Here is a 23,899-nt window from a genome sequence, read left to right as displayed (position 1 = left end):
AGGGGCACTGTCTGCTTCATCAGAGTCTGGCGGAAATGTACCGATCGGCGCTTGTTACAGGCGACCCCTCAACTGGTGGTGCCCAATGCAGATCCCCTGAAATCCGTGCAGCTAAGAGCTGGTCCTGTGTTTTGATAGGACCAGCACGTAGTGTCCTAGGCCATAAGCCATCCGGTCTCGGTGCATCTGACAGGTTAGTCCAGGGGTGGCCAACCTGGGGCTCCGGAGCCCCATGCGGCTCTTCAGAAGTTAATGTGCGGCTCCTTGTATGGGCACCGACTCCAGGGCTGGAGCTACAGGCACCAACTTTCCACTGTGCCGGGGGGTGCTCACTGCTCAATCCCTGGCTCTGCCACAGGCCCTGCCCCCACTCCACCCCTTCCCGCCCCCTCCCCTGAGCCTGCCGTGCCCTCGCTCCTCCCTCTCCCCCCCAGAGCCTCCTGCATGCCACGAAACCGCTGATTGTGGTGGGCGGGAGGCATGGGGCAGGAGAGGGAGCCGCTGATCGGCGGGGCTGCTGGCAGGCGGGAGGCACTAGCGGAGGGAGTAGGGGAGCTGATGGGGGGCTGCTGATGTATTCCTGTGGCTCTTTGGCAATGTAGATTGGTAAATTCTGGCTCCTTCTCAGGCTCCGATTGGCCACCCCTGGGTTAGTCTGTTACCATGTAGGTCCCTGATCCTTGAAACTCTTGGGCACATGCTTAATTCTCAGCATATGAGTATCCCCATCAATGTTGAAGCCTGTGCGTAAGTGTTTGCCGGCTCGGGGCCCTTGTGAGCTCTAGATGGAATTAGAGGTGGGGTCAGGATATTTACAAGGGTTAAAGGAAGATTAAGATATTTCTACTTTCAAAGTGATGCGGCTAAACGAGACCAGTAAGAGCATCTGTTCCTGTCCTGTTCTCTGGGAGGGCTGCACCTTGAGATCCCTCTGGATTGTGAATCTGGAGCGGCTCTAAACATGTCTCGAATGCTTCCCTTGATTGTTCCTCTCCTTCCCCGCTCTCAGACAGCAGCCCCGAGACCCGGGCCAACGTGAAATTTGTCCAGGACACCTCCAAGTATTGGTACAAGCCGGAGATTTCCAGGGAGCAGGGTGAGTAGCCAGCCCCGGTGACAAAGCAGCAGTGTGTGGGGGGGGACGGGAATTGGGAATCAGTGTGCAGGCGTGTGCTGGCTCTGAGACCCGCGTGGGTTATCCCAGTCCTGGATCATTTTGCCCACATCCCGGCATTATGGCAGGATTACTTCCCGATCTCTTCCCCTCCTCCCCGCCAGCAGCCAATCCCCAACCCTCTTGGCGGTGCTGGAGCTGTGTCACTGATCCAGTGCAGTGTTCTCGACCCGTCTCAGCCCTCTGCAAGTGGGCATTGTTAACTCACTTGGGGGCATTCTCCCCACATTGCAACACCCCCTGACTGGCATGCCAGAGGGACGCCTGCCTTGGTACCGAGAGCTTGTCCCTGCAGAGAGGTAGCGACTGGCCAGGGCTTGTCTCTGTTCCCGCTGGCAATGTTGCCAGTATTTGCATTCGGCTAGGACTCTCCGCTTCCCTGCAGCAGAGAAATGACCTCACGGCCTGTGACCAGCCCCGTTCCCAAGTGAACCTCTGCGGCAGGCTCAGGGAAGAGGAGACAATGGGGCTGTCTGAGGAAGCGGCTCCTTGGGAAAAGGTTGTGGGTAGGTGGCAGGTAATGGGAGAGAGGAAGGATGGTTTGGCCCTAGTCTAGGCCCCAGGAAACCCTGGTTCAGTTCCTTGCTGTGCCACAGACACTCTCTGTGACCTTGGGCAAGTCATCAAATCCCAGAACTGTAGGGTGGAAGGGTCCTCGAGAGGTCATCAAGTCCAGCCCCTGGCACCAAGGAGACCCAGACCATCCCTAACAGGGCTTTGTCCAACCTGGTCTTAAAAACCTCCCGTGACAGGGATCCCACAACCTCCCTGGGCAGCCGATCCTGAACCACCCCTCACCATGAGAAAGGTTTTCCGAGTAACTAACCTAACTGTCCCTTGCTACAGATTAAGCCCGTTACCGTTTGTCTCATTTTCAAAAGGGATTTAGGCACATATCCTATTGCCCATCAATCTGATATAGGCGTGTAAGTGCCTAAATCCGTTTTCAAAATGAGGTGTAGGTTCCTAAGTCAGTTAGGCATTGCACCTCTGAGCACAGTGCTGCCTACATACCTTTACACACCTGGGCCTTGTGAGTGCGCCTCAGACCCCATCTGTACCTCGGCACGGCCCCACCTCACAGGGGGTTGTGAGGATTGATACGGTAAAGACGGTCAGGTGCTCCGATACTCTGGTGAGGGGGCCAGCTAAGCACCTGACATACACAGGACAAGATGATGGGGAGGCCGGCAGGAGGGACCTTGGATAGGGTGAAGCTACAGAGTTTGTCTCTGGATGCAAATTTCAGCTCTTGGTGTGTTGGAAGCTGCAATCATAGGTGCCAACTTTTCCTGGCGCCGGTGGGTGCTCGAGGCCCCCCTCGCCCCTGGCCCTGCCACCACCCCTGCCCCTGCCCCGCCCCCATTCCAGCCCTTTCCCCAAAGTCCCCACCCCAACTCCGCCCCCTCCCTGCCCCTATTGGACTCCTTCCCCAAATCCCTGCACAGGCCCCACCTCTTCCCCAAGCGCGCTGTGTTCTCCCTCCTTCCCCCTCCCTCCCAGCGCTTGCCGCCATGAAACAGCTGTTTTGCGGCAAGCGCTGGGAGCTAGGGGGAGAAGCGGGGATGCCGCATGCTCAGGGGAGGAGGTGGAGGTGAGCTGGGGTGTGGCGGGCGGGGAGCTTGGCTGCACCCACCAATTTTTTCCCGTGGGTGCTCCAGCCCCGGAGTCGGCGCCTATGGCTGCAATGTGCCCCGGGCTTGCAGTCTGCCTGGAGGAAGAGTGAGGCCGGGGGCTCTCAACCTTTCCAGACGACTGTCCTCCTTTCAGGAAGCTGATTTGTCTGGCGTACCCCAAGTTACACCGCACTTCAAAACAACTTGCTGACAAAATCTGACCGAAAAATACAGCCGTGTCACCACGCACTAGTACTGACAAATGGCCGACTTGCTCATTTTTACCAGATCATTGTCAAAGAACTGAACTGGGATATAAACATTGTCCTGACATTTCAGTGTATGGTGTACAAGTCATCGTCTGCATGAAATTTTAATTTGCCTGACTTCGCTGGTGCTTTTTCTTTAGCCTGTTGTACAATGAGGCCAATCTCTAGAGGAGTTGACCTACCCCCCGAAGACCTCCGCGTACCCTCAGGCGTACATGTACCCCTGGTTGAGAACCACTGGGTTAGACTGCCGGCTGGGATAAAAAGCCCCTGTCTGTCAGTGCATTTGCTCGATCCCTGCCGATCCCCCGTGGGAGAGCTCAGCGGCTCCTTCCGCCGGGACAGGACCCCTGTGACATGGCAGAGATCTTGGAGTGTTAATTACTCCTGCTGACCTGTGTTGTGGCAGTGCGCAGACACCCCCGTCCAGAATCCAGGCCCCCAGGGTGCTAGGCTCTGTCCAGGTGTATGGCGAACAGCAGGCCCTGTCCCAAAGACAATCTGAGTATGTGACGAGAGGCCGGGGACATACAGCCCAGGGACTGGGGTGGCACAAGGCGCAGATTGATGCATTTTAAGGCCAAAGCAGGCCATTGGGATCCTCTCGTCTGCAGCCACAACACACCAGCTACCTGGCCACCGACAGATTCATTTTCCCTAATGCCGGTTCCATTGACATGTGGGAGCCCAAACACCTCAGCCCCACAACCTGGCCCAGAACCACCTTTATTGCCTCATTCTGTCTGTTGTTCCTTCCCCGCCCCCCTTGGCTGATGACGCAAAGGACAATATCCCCATTGAGAAAAACGGGAGGTGATCTCGGAGAGGGGGCTGGGAGTCAGGGCACCTGGGTTCTATCCCTGACTCGCTACGTGTCACCCCGGACTGGTGACGTTGTTTCCCAGTTCCCCTTTTCTGCAGACTGGCAAATGATACTACTACTAACCTCACTGGGAGGTGAAATTAACTAGCAGCTAATTAACATTTGTAAAGCACTCGCAGAGTCTCGGCTGGTGGCAGTACTTAACGCACTCAAACGGTACCAGATCTCACAGCTCATTGCCCCCAGGAGGTCGGTAGGTGATTCTTGTGATCTCCTTGTTACAAGGAGAAACTGAGGCACATTATCAGATCTTGGGGGATGGTAACGCTCGGAGCCCATCTCTGTAACAGGCACGTGCAGGGCCGACATTCAGACTGCCTGCACGCAGTGAGAGCTGGCAAGAACGCAGGAGTGCTGCAACCGCTGCCCATCCTGCCGGTGGCCTTGTCCCCCTCACCCATTGCTTGGATCCAGCTGTTGTCTCTTGTCTTATTCTTGGCTTGGAAGCAGGAGCCGAATTTTTGTTCTGTTTGTACTGCACCAAGCGCACTGGGGTCCTGGCCAGGACGCAGGCACCTAGGTGCTACAGTAAATATCAATAATAAATAAGAATAACACCTCTGCAGGTGCCAAGATACTACGGTGATGGTCGCCACTTACTACAGAGAGGGATGGGGGGAGGGGGATGCTTAATGTTTGGCAGCCGTGTCTGAGAAATCAAGTGACGTGTCCAAAGGAGAGGACGGATTTGAGCCCAGCAGTGCCTGGCTCCCAAATCGGTGCCTCGCCCATTGTAGAGACAAGGTGGGGGAGGTGATCTCTTTTATTGGGTCGACTTCTGTTGGAGAGACAGACAAGCTTTCAAGCCAGGCAGGGAAAGGTACTCTGAGTGTCCCAGCTAAAGGCAAGGTGGGACAGATAGTTTAGCATAAGTAGTCAGCACATATTGTAAGGAACCGTTCAAGGTAGAGTGGCCCGTTAACACCCCTGCAGTCATAGGACATAAAGGGGGGGGATAGTGGATTTCGGATGGTTGTAATAAACCCCAAATCCAGCATCTCTGTTCAGTCCATGGTTTTTAGTGGCTAGCAGAGTTTTGAATTGAAGATCGCAGGCTTGTCTTTTAAAAGCATTGTGCTGGTTTCCTTCGAGGACGGAGAGGTCAGACCTAGAGCGATCGCTTTGTGGAAAGTGTTTGCCCGCAGGTGATAGGGTGTGTTGGTCTTTTATCATTTTCCTGTGCGAGTTCATTCGAGAGCGCAGTCATTGTCTGGTTCCTCCCACATCATTGTTATTGGATGGGGTGCAGCACATGTGCTAGGCATGTGTAGGACCCATGGATCTTGGAAGGCGTCGATCAGTTTTATGGCTGCGGGTTTTGTATCTGCTGTTCTGGCGGGGTCTGGTGCCGTTGGAGTTGGTGTGTCCTGGTCTGTGGGGAGCTTGGTTCTGACAATGAGCGTGGAGAGGTTGGAGGGTTGTTGGAAGCTCAGAAGTGGGGGTTCAGGAAAGATTTCTTTCAGGATGGGGTCCCCCTTGAGTCTGGGTTGTGGTTGGTCCACTAAAAGATATGACCTCCCCCATCTTGTCTCTCTCATGTCCTGAGATCAGCCCGGCTCCAGCGACACTGCGTAACTCACCCAGTGTAGCATTCTGCCTTTCCCGGGCCGCTGCTCCGTGCTCGGAGGCGCCATAGCTGTCTCACTGCACGTCCTGACTCCTGCGCTCCTCTCCCTTCCCAGCCATCACACTACTGAAGGACAGGGAGCCCGGAGCCTTCATCATCCGAGACAGCCACTCCTTCCGGGGAGCCTACGGGCTGGCCATGAAAGTAGCCTCTCCGCCTCCCACCATCCTGCAGCAGAACAAGAAAGGTATTGTTGCCCGCCCCCGCGCGCCAGCCCCAGGGAGCACACGGCACTTCCCCTCCATTGTGCCGCTGCCTGAGCACGGGGCAGCTCGGGGCAGCGGAGCGCAGCTGGGTATGTGCTGAGGCACCAGGAACCCGCCTGGTTTGCAGGGCGTTTAACTCTCGGCCGGCCTGAGCCGAAGCCCGTGGGAGCCTAGATCCAGGCCGAGGGTTGCCAGCAGAGCGTGTCTCTGTGCCCTCGTTGGCAAAGAGCCCACGGGCGTGGTCCCCTTTCTCTGGGCTGCGGCCCTCTCTGACCTGGGGTAGGGTGACTAGATAGAAAATACGAAAAATCGGGACAGGGGGTGGGCGGTAATAGGCACCTACATAAGAAAAAGCCCCGAATATCAAGACTGTCCCTATAAAATGGGGACACCCTACACTGGGGATTAAGTGTCCGGTCCCAAGCGCCCCTGGGCTGCAGCCTAGAATAGTATTCTATGGACCGGCCTCCCCTCCCACCTACCCCAGTGCCAACTGGAGTGACCCCAGGGAAGTCAGTGGAGTTAGCCCAGACGTACGCCACTGGGGCCTGGAGCGCAGAACCTGCCTCTTTCATGCAGCCTGTGGGGGGGATTTGAAAGGAGGCCCCCGGCTGGCTGCTGACTCACTCTCCGGCCGAGCTGCACCAGCTGGGAGTCCTTCGCTGCTCTGCTCCCTCTGGAACCAGCCTGCTCGCCCCCGGGGACAGCAAACCACAGCACCCCCCGGGGCTCTCGCTCCCCAGAGCCTGGGGCCCGGATCACTCAGCGGGCACTGGTGGGATGTTCACCCGAAGGGGCCAGGCTGGTCCAGGGCCCGCTGTCCTGGGGGGCACAAGGGGGTTGGCTTCAGGAGGGGCCTGGAGTGACGTCGTCCTCCCTCCCCCCAGGAGATATAACCAATGAGCTGGTGAGGCACTTCCTGATCGAGACCAGCCCGCGGGGGGTGAAGCTAAAAGGATGCCCCAACGAGCCCAACTTCGGTAAGTGGCAACGAACCTCTCCTCCCCTGTTCAGCCCTAGGACCGTTCGGTGCCCTGTGGCAGCGACGCCCCCTTGTGGGGAGTAAGCGGTATTGATAGGAATCGTCACAGGCATGACTGGATTTGGGGTCTCCTGTGGGCATTTGGAACAGAGGCCAAAAAGCATCTCTCAGACATTGCCACACATGTGCACTCACACACACCCCCTCCAAACCCAGACACACGCTAACCAGGAGTTTGGCAACCCAGACATCCAGGAATGACAGTAAAGCTGGGATCTCTCTTAGGGTGGCCAGTTTTGGTTGGACAAATCTCTGGAGGTTTCGTCACATGACGTAATCTTTAATTCAAGGTTAAGCTTTAAATCCTGGAGGGTTGGCAGCCCTCTGTACTTGGGGTGTGCAAACATCATTCCCGTTTAGATCAAAAGGAGCTGGAGGAAAATCCAATAGACAGTAGAACCTCAGAGTTATGAACAGCAGAGCAAACCCAACCACACACCTCAGTTGGAACAGGAAATATGCAATCAGGGAGCAGCAGAGGGGGGGGGGGGGGGGAAAGAAGAAGCAAATACAGTACAGTGCTGTGTTAAATGTAAACCACTAAAAAAATAAAGGGAAAGCAGCATTTTTCTTCTGCCCAGTAAAGGTTCAAAGCTGTCTTAAGTCAATGTTCAGTTGTAAACGTTTGAAAGAACCACCATAACGCTTTGCACAGTTACAAACATTTCAGCGTTACAATCTCCGTCCCCGAGGTGTCTGTAACTCTGAGGTTCCACTGTCTTAATAACGGTTCCCTTCCGTGTCGCGATACAAACGCTGCTGATCATTAAATCTGAAAGCACGGTCATAAATCTAGCTCCTCTGTCAGTTCTGATGCTCTTTACATTTTTTCCACTCAGTTCAGGCACCAAAAGTAGTCTAGTCAGTGTCACTTTCTGCTTATGATCAGTTTCACTAGGGGGTCTGGTTCCCTAGCTCCAGGTTGTTGTGTTAATGGGTCAGATCTTCAACTGGTGTGAGCTGGCAGAGCGCCATCGACTTCAGCTCCACCACTGACTGCTTGTTTCACCCTGGCCACGTCACTTAATATTTCCCCATCTGCAAGAAGGGCTGATAACAAGGCCTCACCTCACAGCTGTGTAGGGAGGATGCATTAGCCACTCCGGGCTGGGAATGTGAGACATGCTAGCTCCGGTGTGTTAGGGGAGAGAACCTGGAGCCTGTGCAAAGCTAGAGACAGTCACAATCCCTGTGCTCTGGGGAACACAGGACATTCTCCATCTCGCTGGGGTGGAAAGAGGGCAGGGAAAGGCCACCCCGCCTGCCCCACTCCATGGAACTCCGCCCCCTGCTCAGAGCTGGGTTTGAATGCCAACATCTCCTGGCTGTTTACAAGGCCCGTGTATTGGCCTCGCTCGGCTGGTTTCCCTGGTCCCCTTTGCTCAGAAGAGAGGATAGGGACGGTTGCTGACGGTTAGGGAAAGGTGGCTGGCTCCATGGGCTCTGGAGATGGGATTGCTGTGCACTGCCAGTGCGGGTGTTTGTATGACCCCTCTCCGGAGCCGAGGAGAGCCACAGTCACTGATAGCCTCCAGCTGCCGCTTGGACTCAGGACAGGGCCGGAGAGAGACTGATCCCTCTGTAAACCAGCGCCTGATGTTCAGGGTTCAATGACCCTAACCCGGAAAGCCGATGTCCCTCATCCGTGCTGACTGGAGGGTCGGCTGGGCAAGCAGCAACGGGAGCTCCACATGCAGCCGGTCGTCTAGAATTAACTCACGCCGGGTGTTAAAATCGCCCATGGAAACGTCACAGCTGGGTTCGAGGAGACGAGGGAGACGGGGCTGGGTTTACCTCCCCTGGCCTTGCCCTGGGCGGGGCTCCAACCGGGAGGCAGGAGAACAAGGAACACCAGTGAACTCCAGGACACGGGGAGGTGGGAGACACTGGAAAGGACAGAGCCGGTCTGCTCCCCTGAGTATCCCCCTTACTCACACAGTGCCAGTGAAGTCACCGGGGCTACTCAGGACTAAGGGATTCTGGGCCAAAGCGAGCAGGTGGAGAAGCTAGTGGATGGCTTGTTAGCTGATGGGGAAGGAACGTCCCTGGTCTATTGCAGGCTGTGCCAATGCCCCAGCCTCAGCGCTCGCACTGACCGCGTTCCCTGTCGGGCTCTCTCCCCAGGATGCCTGTCTGCTCTGGTGTACCAGCACTCCATCATCCCACTGGCCTTGCCCTGCAAGCTGGTCATTCCCGACCGAGGTAGGAGGCACGGGGGATGCACCGGGGCTGGGGCTGGATGGATTTTTGACCCCGCTCAGCACCGAAGGGCAGGACTGGAAAGCTTTATAAGATCCCACCTTGTGTCCCCACAAGATCCCAGTGTGTCTTACCCTGGAGATGTTGTGGATTCGGTTCCTTCTTTACTTCTCTGCCAGGACCCAAGCTCAGCAGTCGGTGTCCCCTGGCAGAAGCAATGTGTGTCAAGTAATATGTTCAGGACCCATCCATCTCATTAGTATTATTTGTGTTACCATGGGGCCTAGGAGGAGTCCTGGACCAGGACTGCAGCTCCCAGGCCCTAGGGTAATGGATGGATGGGTAAAACAGAACAAATCCTCCATCTTGGCAGGGGCTAGGCCAGATGACCCTTGTGGCCCTTCCTAACCCCCTCTATGAGTCTGTGACCAGACCCCATTGTTCTTGGAGCTGTACAAACCCAGAATAGAAAGCGCTTACAACCCCTCTTTGGGATTAGGTCCCTCAGCCCTCCCGGATCCAAACTCCCCCAGCCCCGGGAAAGTTCTGATCCGCACCCTAAACACGACGTCATGACTTCGACTGAGAGGGCAGCCGATCGAGATTCCCATGGAGACACGCCCAGTGCGTACGGCTCCTCGGCGACATTGTTCCCCCATCACGCCGTCACCTCTGCAGGTCCCCACCGTAGGAGTGAGTCGCTGGAGCCCCAGCGTGTCCCCTGCGGCGCATATTCCCAGATCGCAGTCGGGGAGGAGTCACGGTCCTTCTGTTTCCCTGTTTTTTTAGATCCCACGGACAAAACGAAAGAGGCGGCCTCAGCTGCCAACTCGGCGACAGACCTGCTCAAGCAAGGAGCTGGTGAGTGGCCGCGATGTGCCGGGGAGGGTTGCAGGCGTGGCGTGCACGCGGGAGGGAGCGCCGTCTGCATCGCCTGCCGCCTTCCTTTTACCCACTGTGTGACCCTGACGCACTTTGCTCGCGCTCGGGGATGCAGGCCCAGCGTGGATGCTTCAAAAGCAGAGCGGGGGCGCTTAGAGCCCCCGGGGGAGCCCTGGGTTCCAATCAGACAGCCACCAGGCCACGCTGGCCCCTGCGGCTGCACCGATGAGGCAACTCACAGGCATTATTTTAGGTTACGAAAGATTCAGAGATAGGGAGGGCTTGGAAACCTCAGCGTCCTCCCCCATTGGAAGGGCAGCGGGCGCCAGGCTGGAATTGCATAGCCGGGGTTTGGCTTCCTCAACGTTACGCTGAACGTAGGCGATGTTCAAATATACTGGGTGGGAGGGTGGTCTGGTGATCGGAGTGCAGCCTGGGAGCTAGGACTCCTGGGTTCTCCTCCTGGCTCAGGGAAGGAACGTGGTCTAATAGTTAAAGCAGGGCACGGGGAGCCAGGACTCCTGGGTTCTGCACCCAGTTGTGCCACTGCCTGGCTGGGTAGCTTCCCCTCTCTGTGCCTCAGCGCCTGGGGGATAAGGCTGTTTCCCTTCCAGGTGGGGCTGTGAGGCTCCATGAATGACTATGAGGGGCGGTTCCAAAAAGCTGCTCCTCCTCATTAGAGACAAGCCCACGCCCCGGCACCGGGACCCAGAGCTTGATTTCGAATCTCCTGCAAAGTCTGGGGCTGCTTGGGCCTGGGGTTTGTATAAAGGATCCCGTTGCTGACCCTCAAGCCTGACCGGCAGCCACCCCTGCTATTCCTGTTCTGGGCTCCCCGCCGACACACACTCAGCTCTACTGGGGCCCCTTGATCCCAGCTCGCAGCCCTCCCTGCTGTTCCAGTCCTGGGTTCCCCCCAGACAGGGCTCTGCTGATGCCCCAGCCTGGGCTCCCCCGCCATAGCTCTGCCTCAGTCCTGACCCTCCGCCCATCCTGGCTCCCCACCACCCCCACCCCCAGCTCTGCCACGCCCCTCGCTTTGACCCACAGCCCGCTGCTACCCTAGCCGCAGATTCCCCCCGCAGAGAGCTCTGCCGATGCCCCTCCGTCTTGACCCACAGCCCCATGCTTTCTTGTCCACCCCGGGCGCTGCCGAGAGCCAGTGTTTTAGGGTTTGGGACATGCTCAACCAGGCACCAAGCCACAAACCTCACATTCCCTCATGATCTGAGCCGGGGATTGGAACAGGGGGGTCTTGAGACAAGAGAGCCGACACTCTGCCCCCTCTCCAGCCTAGTTCCCGAGATGGAGGACAATAGCCAAGCATGGGCTGGCTCCCGCATGGGTGCCTGGCCCATTGGGGCAGGGGATTTGGTGCCATTTGCACCCCGTCCCCTCACGCCCGCCATGTTTCCCTTCCAGCCTGTAACGTGCTCTTCATCAACTCGGTGGAGATGGAGTCGCTGACGGGCCCACAGGCCATCGCCAAAGCCATCAGCGAGACGCTGGCCTTGGCGCCCACACCCACCGCCACCATCGTGCACTTCAAAGTCTCTGCGCAGGGAATCACCTTGACGGACAACCAGAGAAAGTAAGAGCCCCAGCTGAACATAAGAACGGCCGTACCGGGTCAGACCAAAGGTCCATCTAGCCCAGTATCCTGTCTACCACCAGTGGCCAATGCCAGGTGTCCCAGAGGGAGTGGACCAACAGGCAATGATCAAGCGATCTCTCTCCTGCCATCCATCTCCATCCTCTGACAAACAGAGTCTAGGGACACCATTCCTTACCCGTCCTGGCTAATAGCCATTAATGGACTTAACCACCATGAATTTGTCCAGTTCTCTTTTAAATAATAAATGGAGATATCCCATCTCCTAGAACTGGAAGGAACCTTGAAAGGTCATTGAGTCCAGCCCCCTGCCTTCACTAGCAGGACTAAGTACTGTTTTGCCCCAGATCCCTAAGTGGCCCCCTCAAGGATTGAACTCACAACCCTGGGTTTAGACGGCCAATGCTTGAACCACTGAGCTATCCCTCCCTGGGCCCAGCTCCTGTGGGGGCCGTGTCGTGCCGGGACACCCCGGCATTGAGCACACACAGGTCACCGCGGAACGAGCTGCGGTGGAACTGGGTGAACAGGTAGGGCCGCAGCTGGCCACCCCCGCAGGAATTTGCCCTCCGAACCTGGCAGGTTCTGCGGACGTAAATCCGCGGTGATGTTGGCGTCACGCTGGAACAGGCTGTCAGGAGAGGGCCGGACCGGAGGCCTGTGAAGAATATCCGGGATCTTGGAAGGAGCTGAGGAGTGGGGGGGAAGCATTGCCTAATGGCTAGGGTGCGAGTCAGGGAGCTGGGAAACTGAGGCTCAATCCCCAGCTCTGTCTGTGATCTTGGGCAAGTCAGTTCCTCTCAGCGTCTCAGGTACAATGGGGGGTGGGGGCACTGTCCCGCCTCCCCCGGGTGTAGGAGGATAAATGCACTGGAGATCATGGTAGCAGGGGGTCATAGGGTCCTGCAGTGGGGGGTCGGCTGGACTGGAGTTGGGATACAGTGGTTGTGGCTATTTAACCACAACTCTCAGGAGCCTTGTGGAGGCAGATGGGGTTTCTGTGTCTGAACAAACGGAGATAAGACAGAGACAGATCTGACTGGAGACTCGGTTCCCTGAGAAACGGGGTCCGATCCAGACTTGATTTCAGTTCCCACCCCAGAGAGTCGCTGGGCTTTGGTTTGGGTTTTTGGAGGGTATATTGACGAGGGAGTTTGGAGCTATGCGTCTTTTAGAAGGCCCGGGCTGTACTGGCCCTGTCACTGTGGCAGGTGGGGTATTGCTGTGGGAAATGGAGGGTTTGATTCCCAGTCCTGGCTGCTCTCCCCCATGCTTTGGGAAGGGGGCATGCACCGGGGGAGAGAGTGCTTGGCATGCAGAGAACGCTGCCTGGGGAACAGGCTCGTGAAAGGATCATCACGTACCTTGATGCTCCCAGGACGGACCCAATTTACTCAGGTCTGATCCACCTCTCGCTGGCAGCTAACAGGACAACAAAAGGCTCCCTGCCCCCGTCCCTATTTCAGGTGTGGCAAGGCAAAGTCATCGCGTCACGCGTTCACCCGGCACCATGGCCTCCGCACCCGCGGGCATTGCCCGGCTGTGTGAGGACGCGACCTCTCATTAACGCCGCCTCGTGGCAGGAGGATGCAAACGTGGCGGGAGAAGGGCCGGCGGGGCGGGGCTCCATGCGGGATGCAGAGCCTAGCGGCTGATCTGACGCGCTCACCGTGGCCTCTGCTTGTTTCAGATTGTTCTTCAGACGACATTATCCCCTCAGCACCGTCACCTACTGCGACCTGGACCCCCAGGAACGAAAGTAAGTGCCGTCGCCGGAGGTCCCTGCGTGGGAATGGGGTTGGAGAAGGAATCCCCCCTCCCTTGGGTCTGTGGGCGGGGCAACGTCTTCGCTAACCACAGCCAGCTTGCTTCTGGGGAGGAAAAAGGCTTGATCCCAGTGAAATCCAAAGGCAGCCGGCAGTCTGCGAGGGAGGGGCCACCAACCCCCGGGGAAATGAGCAGCGGCGGGGCAATCCGTCAATGCCAGCTGACTATAACGTGTCGTTCCTGCTCCGTGCTGCCGAGAACGGCGACATCCCCCTGCTCTCGGGTCTCTGGCGATATCGCCCGGGGGGAAATCCCTAGAGACACGGTGGATTCTCCATCACTTGGAGTTGTTAAGTCAAGACTGGATGTCTCTCTTGCTCTAGCCCAGTTCTGGGCTGGATGCAGGATCCCTGTGGGAGGTTTTCTGGTCTTGCTATGCCGGAAGCCAGGCCCGATGAAAGTAATGGGCCCTTCCGGCTTTAAAACCTATGAACTTCCCAACCGTCAATTGGTGCTGGCGAGCGGGAAACGCTAGAGTTAAGTATCCAATCCCGTTTCCAGCCTAGGAGGCTGTTGAGGGCCCTGCAGGATACGGTCACGGCCAGATATTGCAGCCAGGCAATACGATGCGCCTGTCTCAGGCAGCACGTTATCTGCAGAGCATGCTCTTTGTAGCAGCTGGCCTTCGCTCCTGGGCAAGGGATCCGTTTTCAGTGGGGAACTGGGGCGTCAGATGGAGCCTGTTTGGTGTCTCTGCTTAAAAGGGTCAGGTTCTGATAAAAACAATGCTGCAAAGGAGATCGTTTAGGTGCGGGCGTTTGCCCGTGGGCATGGGAGCGCTTGTAGGGGGTTCAGTCCATAGAAGCAGGTCTTAGAAACAGGCTCGTATCTAGTTCCAAGACGTCAATGGACTAGAATGACTTTATGTTCAGGGGAGTTAGGCGCCTAAATACCTCTGAGGATCTGGGCCACACCGCCTTATTTTCAGAGGTTTCCCCAGCCCCCCATGGCCTCATTTAGAGCTTCTGAAAGTCAGGCCCGGGCAGTGACTTTGCAGCTAGTGCTTGGTCTGAGACGGTGAAGCTAGCAAATGAGTGTGGTACCATTGTGCTTGGTGAGAAGAGCAGTAATTCCCTGGGGCTCTTTTTCTCCCGGCAGATGGACTAAATCAGACGGCGGAGGTCCCGCAAAGTAAGTGCCACTTATTGAATTCTTTGCTGCCGTTCACATTCCGACCGTGGGTTGCGTTCGCGTTTTGAGCTGGCCCTGCGAGCCACCCGCTGAGTGAATGCTCCTGACAGGCAAACCGGACCAGAGCAACCCTGCCAAACGCGGATGCTTCTCCAGCCTCTTCCGTCAAAAAAACCCAGCCATCCCGACGGGGTGTGTCAATGGACACACATCACAGTTTGCTCTGTCCTTCAAGTCACATGTCCGGTGCATGCTAGCGGCTCCTGTCTCTGGCCTTGGTGAGCAGGGAAGAAGCAGCTGCCGGAAGACGTGCCAGGCATAGGCAACGACTCCGTGGGTGCTCCGGGACTGGAGGGACCCCACCCCCCTGCTCCAGCTCACCTCCGCCTCTGCCTCCTCCACGAGCGTGCCGCTGGGTCCTGCTTCTCCCCACTCCCTCCCAGCGCTTGCGCCGCAAAACAGCTGTTTCGTGGGGCAGGGAGGGAGGGGAGAGGAGGGGGAACGTGGCGCGCTGGGGGGGAAGAAGGGCGCTGGGGTGGGGATTTGGGGAAGGGATCCAATAGGAGTAGGGAGGGGGCAGAGTTGGGGTGTGAACTTTGCGGAAGGGGTTGGAATGGGGGGGTGGGGCGAGGAGCAGGGAAAGGGTGGAGTCGGGGCGGGGCCAGGGGCGGTGTGGGGGCACGAGCACCAACCGGCACCGGAGAAAGTTGGCGCCTATGGTGGCAGGACGTTTTTGACTCCCATGCTCAATTTGTTCTCTATGGTGCTCCGGTGGGGCAGGGCACCTGCTGACTCGGCAGTGCCCCCTCTGGAGCAGGTCGGGACTGCAGGCAGTGTCATCGTCCCCCAGCAGGCAGGTGCGCCCAAATCTGGCTCTCACAGCTGCCCGTCGCGGCTGGGAAACGTTTCCCTCTGCAGCCTGAGACTGTAATAACTCACAACAAAACCAAAGGCCGCAGGAAGAGACCATTTCCCTGTGGCAGGGCCAGCGGGACACGCCCCGAGGTGTGGGGTCCCGTTGGCATGTGTCCCCGGTGGCTAGACAGTCCCTGACCGCTCCCATCAGTGTTAATGGCAGCTCTGCAGGTAGCCCCAAGGTCAGGAGTACGAAGACTCCTCTCCTCCTCCAGGCCTGGCCAGCGTCGCACGTCCCCAAGCGAACGAGGGCAGTGGGAAGGGGCAGCCGTGCGGATCCTTTGCCCTACGTCGCCCACGGGAGGACGGAGCTGCCAGCTGAGCCCCATTCGAGTGAGCCCAGGCCCCACTAATTTTAGTCATTCTGTTAGCGAAGGGCTTTTAATTAGTATCCCCAGCTGTCGGGATTTTTCGCTCTCTAATTAGAAATGACCTGGCAGGGAGCTGGCTAACATTCTGTTCCCCTCCAATCCCGTATTTATAACCTGGCTTTTAACGTTCGAATTAAAAAGGATATTTTGTTTGTACAAGGGGAGGGAGATTTTAACGGAGCCGGACAATCCCCCGGCTCCTCCCGCCCCCTGTCTCCTCCAAGACTAACAAACCTGCCGTTCCCCTTCCATGTCTGGGAAGATGAATTGCCACGTAGAAATGCACGGCTGGCCCCCTTGGCCCCCAGGAGAGGTTCTGAATGTGCAACATGCACCCAGGACAATGCCTGTCCCCTGGGAAATAAATATTCTTGTCCTTTGAAGCACCTGGACGTGATTATTTTGCAGGCTGCTTTAGGGAATAGTCACATTTAAAAAAGCCCAAGGGTCTTGCCAAGCAGAGCGTGCCCATCACCGCCTAGCTGCTAGGATCAGGGCATGTCACCCGCCTTTTCCCCTTGAAACGCAGCCTCCCGCAGACAGGTGGTTGGCACAGGCCACGCCCAGGCATGAAATGGACGATGGGCACAGTAGGCGCCGACGCATAGGAGTGGTTTCCTCAGAGGGAAGAAGCCAGCTGCAGTTCTCCTTGGCTTTAAGGGGTGTTGCTGGTGGCTCAGCACCTCTGGGGATTTGGCCTGTGCTCACAAGGCCCCGGCAGAGAGTGGCTGGTGGAGGGGAAGAGAGGAGAGTGAGCAGCACTGAGGGGGGCGGAGTGGAGACGGCAAAGCTGGAGGACGGAGAAGGAAAGGAGAAGCCCTGGTCAGTGATCCGCACAGCCGCACTGGCAGGCCGGTGGCCACTCTGGTCCCTTTGGGGACAGCTGAAGGGCACGAAGCAAAACCCCAGACCCAGGGCTGGGGGAAGTGCGGCTCTGGGTCCAGGCTGGGCCGCACAACCCCAGGCCCACTTTTGCGGTGTCCCAGGAGCATGCTGCTCAAGAAGCTATTGATGTGGGGACCTGCAGGTTGCTCTGAGGCCTAGTTCAGCACATGGGTGTTACCCCTTCCCAGTAGCCGCTTCCCAGACCACGTCCCCAGCCCTGTTTGAACCGAACTGGATTTGAATCGGGCCAGCGGCGTCGCTGACCTTCCGGACACCCATTTACTCCTGACTCGTGCTGCCCTGCATAAGAATTGATAGATGCATGGGCTGTGATATAGACCCCCATTCCCCATTCATTCCAATGGGAGTAGAGCACCCAGTCCTTCAGATGGCTTTGAACTTCTCAGCCCGAAGGGAAGGAAATGTTCCCGCAAGGCCTGCTCTCCGTGAGTCGGCGGGAAAAACTCCATCAGCACCAGTGGCAGCGGAATGGGCCCTGAGGATGTACGTGCCGAGCCAGCTAGCGTGCGTGCCCCGCTGCCCTGCAAAGCATGGGCCGCGTACCCGGAGCAGCAGCCATCAGTTCTCTCCAGTGGGTGACCACGTGTAGGCTGCGACGTTGGCTCACCAGTTAGGGGGTGTGGTTTAGCGGCTTGTCATCCAGATGGGCCAGAGGTTCTAATGTGGGCCGCCCCGTCCCGTCTCTTGCCCCCGTGAGCCGGATCCCGTTGCTGGGTATGCCGTTGTCTCACGATCCTGGGAGCTCTCTCATGCGCATTCTCTCTTTCTGACCCAACAGGCTCTTCGGCTTTGTGGCCAGGAAGCAGGGAAGCACAACGGACAACATTTGTCACCTCTTCGCCGAGCAGGATCCTGACCAGCCGGCCGCCGCCATCGTCAATTTCGTGTCAAGGGTCATGCTTGGCTCCGGCCAGAAGAGATGAACCGCTGGACACGGGTAGTTCTTGCCCTTGAATTTTGGAGAAGGACTTGGAGTTGATCCGAGAAGGAGCGCGAGGAAGTGCATTGTGGGAGAGGGAAGTGAATCGGGGGGAAACGGTCTGAATTGCGGAAGAAAAAAACCCTCACCCAATCGTAACGTAACAAAACAAAACTAAAGGAAGCGATGTCAGCGCATTTCCCGTCGCAGGGAATGCGACCAGCTCCACGGCCAGGAGTCGGAGGAGTGGAACCGGGTTGGCTTTTGGATCAGCGTCCCCATGGGGGGGTTCAAGTGGCGAATTCATCCCGGGTCATAGTGGGGACGTTCGCGGCCCTGCTAACCAACAACTCTGTTTGCAAATGTCAGTCGTTTGTTTTAAATAACCGTGGCTATCCAATCGAACAAAAGGCAGGTCTGCGGGACCCCCCCGCTCCCCTCCCCGGGGACTTACCCATTGGGACAGCTTACCAAGGGCAGTGGTGGGCTTTCTCCATCACTGGCAATTTTTAAATCAAGATGAGGTGTTTTGCTAAGAGATCTGCTCTGGTTCGAAGAGGAATGAATTCAGGCAGATCTCTGGCCCGTGTTACGCAGCAGGTCAGACTGGAGCTCAGTGGTCCATTCTGGCCTTATGTCCTATGTGCTAGAGCAGTGGTTTTCTACCAGTGCTCCGCAGACCCCGGGGGGTGGGTGGGGGTCTGCAGACTATGTCTAAGATTTCCAAAGGGGTCCGCACCTCCATTTGAAATTTTTTAGGGGTCCGCAAATGAAAACCAGTTGAAAACCACTGTGCTCGAGTGATCAGGCAGGAAAACAAAGGATGGTCAATATCCCTTTTAACCTTCCCTTCTCTGAGGTCTGCGACTCCTGTGTAGATGACGTGTGTGTGGGGATGTGTCATACATGTACATTCACAGCAGCGGAGTTTATATAAAGCCTATGCCCCCTAGTGACTCCTTTTGGTCTCTGTGCTGCACACCCAGCCCATCAGGATTTCCTGGAAGCAGAAGGGAGAGAATTCAGATCCTCCTGCTCCAAAAAAGCACAGGACCTTGGCCGCTTGAGCGAAAGGGGACGCGCTGGTTAGCGGTATGGGATCTATGACACATAGGTGCGCAGTTCTGATTCCATCCAGTACCGGGCGGTGGTGACGCATACACACTAGGCAGTTCTTATATACGCACAGAGTTGCATAGCAGTTTGCCCTTCACTAACTGCACTCAGGACCATGCTTTCCAAAGATCATCTTCACCAGGAAGATCTTCTGGCCTATATACAATGGGGCCTGCAGTACCAGTCCTTTACCCTGTATTTTCACCCGCAGACTGTCACGTGTTCTCTTAAAGACGAACATACCGGAAGCGGACACAGGTCTGGTCGAGCCTGGTCTCTTCTCCTTCTGTAGGCGGTCAAGCGATTTGTTCATCGCACGGACATTTGGTTGCACGAAAGGCAAATAAGTATAAAGAAAACTCAGGCATTTTTGGAGGCCACTAAAAGAAAAGCCCCTGTGGTCTGTGGGTGGCTTTGGTTTGCCTGATTCTCTCAGCTGATCCAAAAGCCGAGAGATCTCACGGCCGGATTTGGTCCTCCGATGCTCTGCCCTGTGGAGGCTTGGAGCTCGGAATGTGTTGTAGTTTAGTAACCACCTAGTAGGTGTAAGCTTTGCTTTGGCTTCAGGAGGCCATAGGCCTAGACCTTGCACTGAAATGCTAACTCACAAGAGCTATCGACTAGCCTTGCCAATATCAGCTCTGTCAGAGGAAGGTGTAAAACCTGCATCATTTTAGCTGGCCAACTACACAACCATTCCCCAGGGAGAAGGCAAAACATCTCTTAACTGCCTGGACTTTCCTCTGGTGGCTCCTATCTCACCCGAGCTACACGGAGTCAGATGTTAACGACAGATCGCCCCATGGGGCCCAGTGTGGAGTCAGTGAGAGGCCAAGAGCCCTGTATCTGTGGCTAATGCAGGAGGCAGGATAGCAGATTGGATGGGCCAACGCGTTCTTCCCATGTGCTAAATCTTATGGGTGTATTTTTCTTTTTTTTATGCTTAGTTCAAGCTAGAGCTGAGACCCAAGCTATGAACAGCCCCCCCCCCACTCCCCCCCTCCCAAGCCCAAACACTCCCCAGCTCTGGGGGCATTCCAAACCCAGATCTCCATGGAGCTTGCGCCCAGCTCTGGGGAACCCTACACATTTGCATTGACAACCAATCTCCCAAGCATCTTTCTGGGGCTTTTGGAACATGCAGTAACCAGCTTGACTTGTTCAGATATGGTCAGAGGTGTTAGGGGCTGGGGGAAGCAGGAGAGATGGGCCTTTTCCTGTTTGTGCTACATTTCAGTGCAAGGTTGTGTGATACAGGCTGTTAATAAAACCAAAAACCACCCAAGATCTAGAAACCAGCTAAAATATTGCAACCACCTGGATTCCCCCAGAGCACTCTGCTCTCTCATACAGAGGCAGTGTCCTGATATATATAATATATATATGAAATATACTGAAAAATACTGTAAGCTAATCAAATTTTTAAAAAGGGTTAAATTTACACAAAAATATTTATTTTTTTGCCATATTGCTTTATGTGTATCTTATCTCCTCCATTATATACGGCCCCCACCCTGTCCCCATATAGACTCTTGTACGTATAACTCACAGTAGAGTGTAACAGACAAACGTGGTTTATTTCGGTTATACTAGCGACATGGGCAAGAGAGCGCAGTGCCCCTTTAGACCCCGCCCCCCCCAAGAAGCAACGCGTATGATTGGTCCCCCACCTCTAACCCCCACCCCCTTTCCCTGTTGAACATGGAAATTTGCTAGCGCCTGGAGCAAATTAGCGTGTGAGTTTGAAACCCTTGCCAAGTGACACGAGGGTTGGCGGCGTGCGCGGATGTGTGTGAGTGAGTGTGTGTGAGGGCCACAGCTGCGTGAGCATGCGGAGAGCTCTTTCGTTTCTGGATACCGGATGAGGGTTAGATTTGCGTCAGGGAGGTGTTGGGAGACTGGTACTGGGATGGGGTGGGAGTGGTCAGGGCCCTTTGTTCCAGCCCACCCCGTTGTATAGGACGTCGAGCTATTTTTATTTTAAGTTGTTGAAAAGAAATGCCCTCCTTCTGCAAAATTCAAGCAAGAGGAACCCCTCACTTGTAACCTACTCACCCTGCCATTAACCGATTAGACGAACACTGTGTTTATAGATATTTAAATATATAAAGGTATATTTTTTGAAAGTCTCTATTTTTCAGACTTCAGTTTTCTCACAGCTAAAGCTAATTTTATTATTTTTGTTTTAATTTGCTGTCCTGCCCCGGGAATTGGGGCCTGAGCCTTAAAGGCGTATTTTCCCCCCATAAAATGAACCCATATTAAGGCATCGAGCAATCTCGTCTATAAAACGATCACAGCAGATACCTGATAATGACAGAACACTTGCTTCCAGCTGTGGCTGGCAACGGCTCACTACTAACTCACGAGCTGAAAGACGGAAGGTTTAGACCTTGTCAGATGCTCTAATGCTAAAATCACCATTGATTATAAGTTTAACACAAAGCTAATCATCTTGCAAATGACATAGGCAGGTGTTTTCCAGCTTCCATTTAAGACCTTTTTTTAAAAAAAACAGTTGCATTTTATGGGTAACTTCTTTCTGTCATCCCTGATTTCCCGAGCCAGACCATCAGCTTGTATAAATCCACTGATCTCTGTGAAGCTACTAAGCCAGGCAAAAACCTGGCTTCACCGGCCAAGGTTTATATTTTTCTTTCCTAAAGGGTCCGAGAAGATTCTTTGTGTTTTAAAAATGCAGTCACAGTATTTGAGCTTGATGCTGATGCAATTTAGCCCAGCGGATGTATCCTAATAATCACACTGCGTTTTTTCTCAGCAGCGGATGTTATATCTCCCCCACACACGCAGACACTCACACCTTCTCCATGCACAAGGAACTGCATATATTCTTGCCAAAGATATCCTTTAAAATGCACTTTCCCCGGCCGGTTTTATTTTGTTTTGTAAATTGATTGTATGTGCTCTTTCCCCCTCCCTGCCAAGAACCCTTTTGCTGTCGATTTTGTTGTGTGTATTAGTAAACTCTGATTCCCGGAGCGCCCGGCTGATGTTAATTTTATGTAACTCTATATTCCAATAGAGTCGGAGATTCTTAAAATAGTTGACACAAGATATCCTGATTTCTTTAGCCGCAGACTGAGTGATGACAGCAACAGGTCAGTCAATTCTCGTCACCCCTCTCCTGGCCTTCCCTTCTCAAGCCCCTTCGTTAAAGAACCCCGGAGACCAAGCAACATGCTGTAATTGCTTGTGTCTGGTGGCATTTCAAACAAACTGCTATTTATGTCTCCTCCATATCTTACTGCTCAAGAAACTCCCTCCCCACCTCCCCCAGAAAGGGATATTGGAATGTCTTTGGGCTTCTGATCCAACGGGTGTCTTCCCATTGACTTACGAGCTTTGACTCAGAATCTGAAATCTACAAACATCCACTAAGCGCATTGTCATCCTTCAGTCCGAATGTCCTTTCATGGGATCGGATCCAAATTGTGCCTAGCTCCCTATTTACCAACTGGCTAACCAACAACGCCCCAAACTTCAGACAATTTTGGCTCTACATCCAGGGTGTGTCATTGGCCATCATCGCATTGATCAGTACACTGGCATTGAATAACCCAGAATCAAAACACTGGCTCTAGGCTTTGGGGTCTCTCCTGGAGCTCTTGTGAAGTTTGATATAAAAACAGAATCGGTTTAAGACCGCGTCCATTCCTGGAACTGAACCGGTTCTGAGTTTCAATAAACGCAGAACCTTCCCCATTGCATCCATGTCCTCTTCTTCCGTTTCCACGCGGTCCTCTTTCCTAGCTGTGCTGGGATTGGAGCTGCTGGCAGAAAAGCTCTTCTCACTGCAGAACCCAGCACGTTCTTGTGAGGTTCCCGAGTCCAGTTTTTCAGCGTAACGGGGCTTGGGTGAAGGAATTGAGCTTATCGGAACCAAACCAGTTTAGAGATTTGCCCTGCACTGGTTAATGTCTTTCCACTCTGTTCCTTCCCCGCACCCAACTCTGGTAATGCAAACAGGAACTACACACATACAACAAGACAAGTCAACATAACACAAGCCTCCCGCCCTCCCGCCATTCATCCACATAATGGGGCCAAATTTGGCACTGACTCCCCCCCTCCCCGTACAAATGAGCTGCCCCAAACTAGAGGTCAGAGCAGTCCATTTGAATCCTGAGTCACCTGAATCGGTATGCCTTTGTTTTCCCGTCTACAATATGGACATAACACCTTCCCCCATACCGGGATTTGGGGCTGATCCTGATCACACTGGCGCAGATCCTAAATCCTCGAGGTTAATGTTTGTAAAGCACGCAGTGTGCCGCCTTTAAAAGGCGCTGCAGGTGTGTAAAGTATTATTTAAACAAACCCTCCGTCTCATCAATAATCAAAAACCTGCTAATCAAACCGACAGGAAAATCGTGCAGCAAAGTGGGCTGGTATTTTTTGTTTTCCAAACTCGATAGTTGTTTTTTTTGTTCATTTTTAAAAAATCACTCTTTTTTTCAATATTTCATTTGCTGTTGTGTTGCTACCATTGTCAATTTGGGAATGTTACACATGTATTTGCTAATCAGTGTTAACGAACAGTTTCAAATAACTTGCCTTCAGTTTGCATCGTGTCAGGTTTTTAAAAAAAATGTAAGAAACACAAAAGAGGAAAAGGAGAATTTCCCATTTTGGTGTATTTATAGCGATGGAAATATACTTTATGTTTTTCATCTTTGTGCCCATAACTTTGTCACTTGTATAAAGGCGACCTATGTTACTCATTGTCCATGTGTGAATGTGCACTACACCCCTCCCCTCGCCTTTGTTCCTCTCCTTTGTACAGAGGGCTGATTCTTTGCAGTTCATTGTATGGCTTTATAAGCGATAAAAGAATCAATTATATGTAATATACTGTTGCTTGGAATGCCAGCTCGGTGTCTGGATCGCTGGACTTGTATCTCAAAATTTAAGGGCGTGCGGGAATAAATGCTCTGTTCTTTTTGCACAGGGAAATCTATATGGTGACTGTGTTTGCTCCTGCCTCAGTTGCTTCTCCCCTTCCTAGATGGAAACGTGGTGCCATGGGCTTGACGATTGAGGGCGGGTGCATGGGGATGTAATGATTCATGATCCATTGTCCCTCTTAAACGGGCGACGTCTTTTAAAGAAAACAGCTACAACTCCAGACAGAAACAAACAGTCGCTTGTGCGGCTTGACTTCCAGCATGGTCTCACATTGTTTA

At 54.6% G+C, this 23,899-nt stretch overlaps 1 protein-coding gene across 10 annotated transcripts in view; it reads left to right on the top strand.

Annotated features, from left to right (window-relative positions):
- The window catches only part of TNS1 (tensin 1), a 257,548-nt gene extending 233,875 nt beyond the window's left edge, over positions 1–23,673 (top strand). For all 10 annotated transcript variants that reach the window (XM_054043851.1, XM_054043849.1, XM_054043847.1 and 7 more), the window contains 9 exons: positions 1,010–1,096; positions 5,625–5,756; positions 6,663–6,755; positions 8,942–9,019; positions 9,806–9,877; positions 11,321–11,489; positions 13,201–13,269; positions 14,436–14,468; positions 17,439–23,673. In XM_054043851.1, coding sequence (XP_053899826.1) covers positions 1,010–1,096; positions 5,625–5,756; positions 6,663–6,755; positions 8,942–9,019; positions 9,806–9,877; positions 11,321–11,489; positions 13,201–13,269; positions 14,436–14,468; positions 17,439–17,583 — 878 coding nt within the window. In that variant the 3' untranslated portion in view covers positions 17,584–23,673. The remainder of the gene's footprint in view (positions 1–1,009; positions 1,097–5,624; positions 5,757–6,662; positions 6,756–8,941; positions 9,020–9,805; positions 9,878–11,320; positions 11,490–13,200; positions 13,270–14,435; positions 14,469–17,438) is intronic.
- The last annotated feature ends 226 nt before the right edge of the window (positions 23,674–23,899 follow it).

Source organism: Malaclemys terrapin, chromosome 11 (genome assembly GCF_027887155.1).
Source record: "Malaclemys terrapin pileata isolate rMalTer1 chromosome 11, rMalTer1.hap1, whole genome shotgun sequence".
In the NCBI taxonomy this organism is placed as follows: domain Eukaryota; kingdom Metazoa; phylum Chordata; order Testudines; family Emydidae; genus Malaclemys; species Malaclemys terrapin.
The sequence above is the reverse complement of the archived record's forward strand: the minus strand, read 5'-3'. Positions and strand labels throughout refer to the sequence as shown.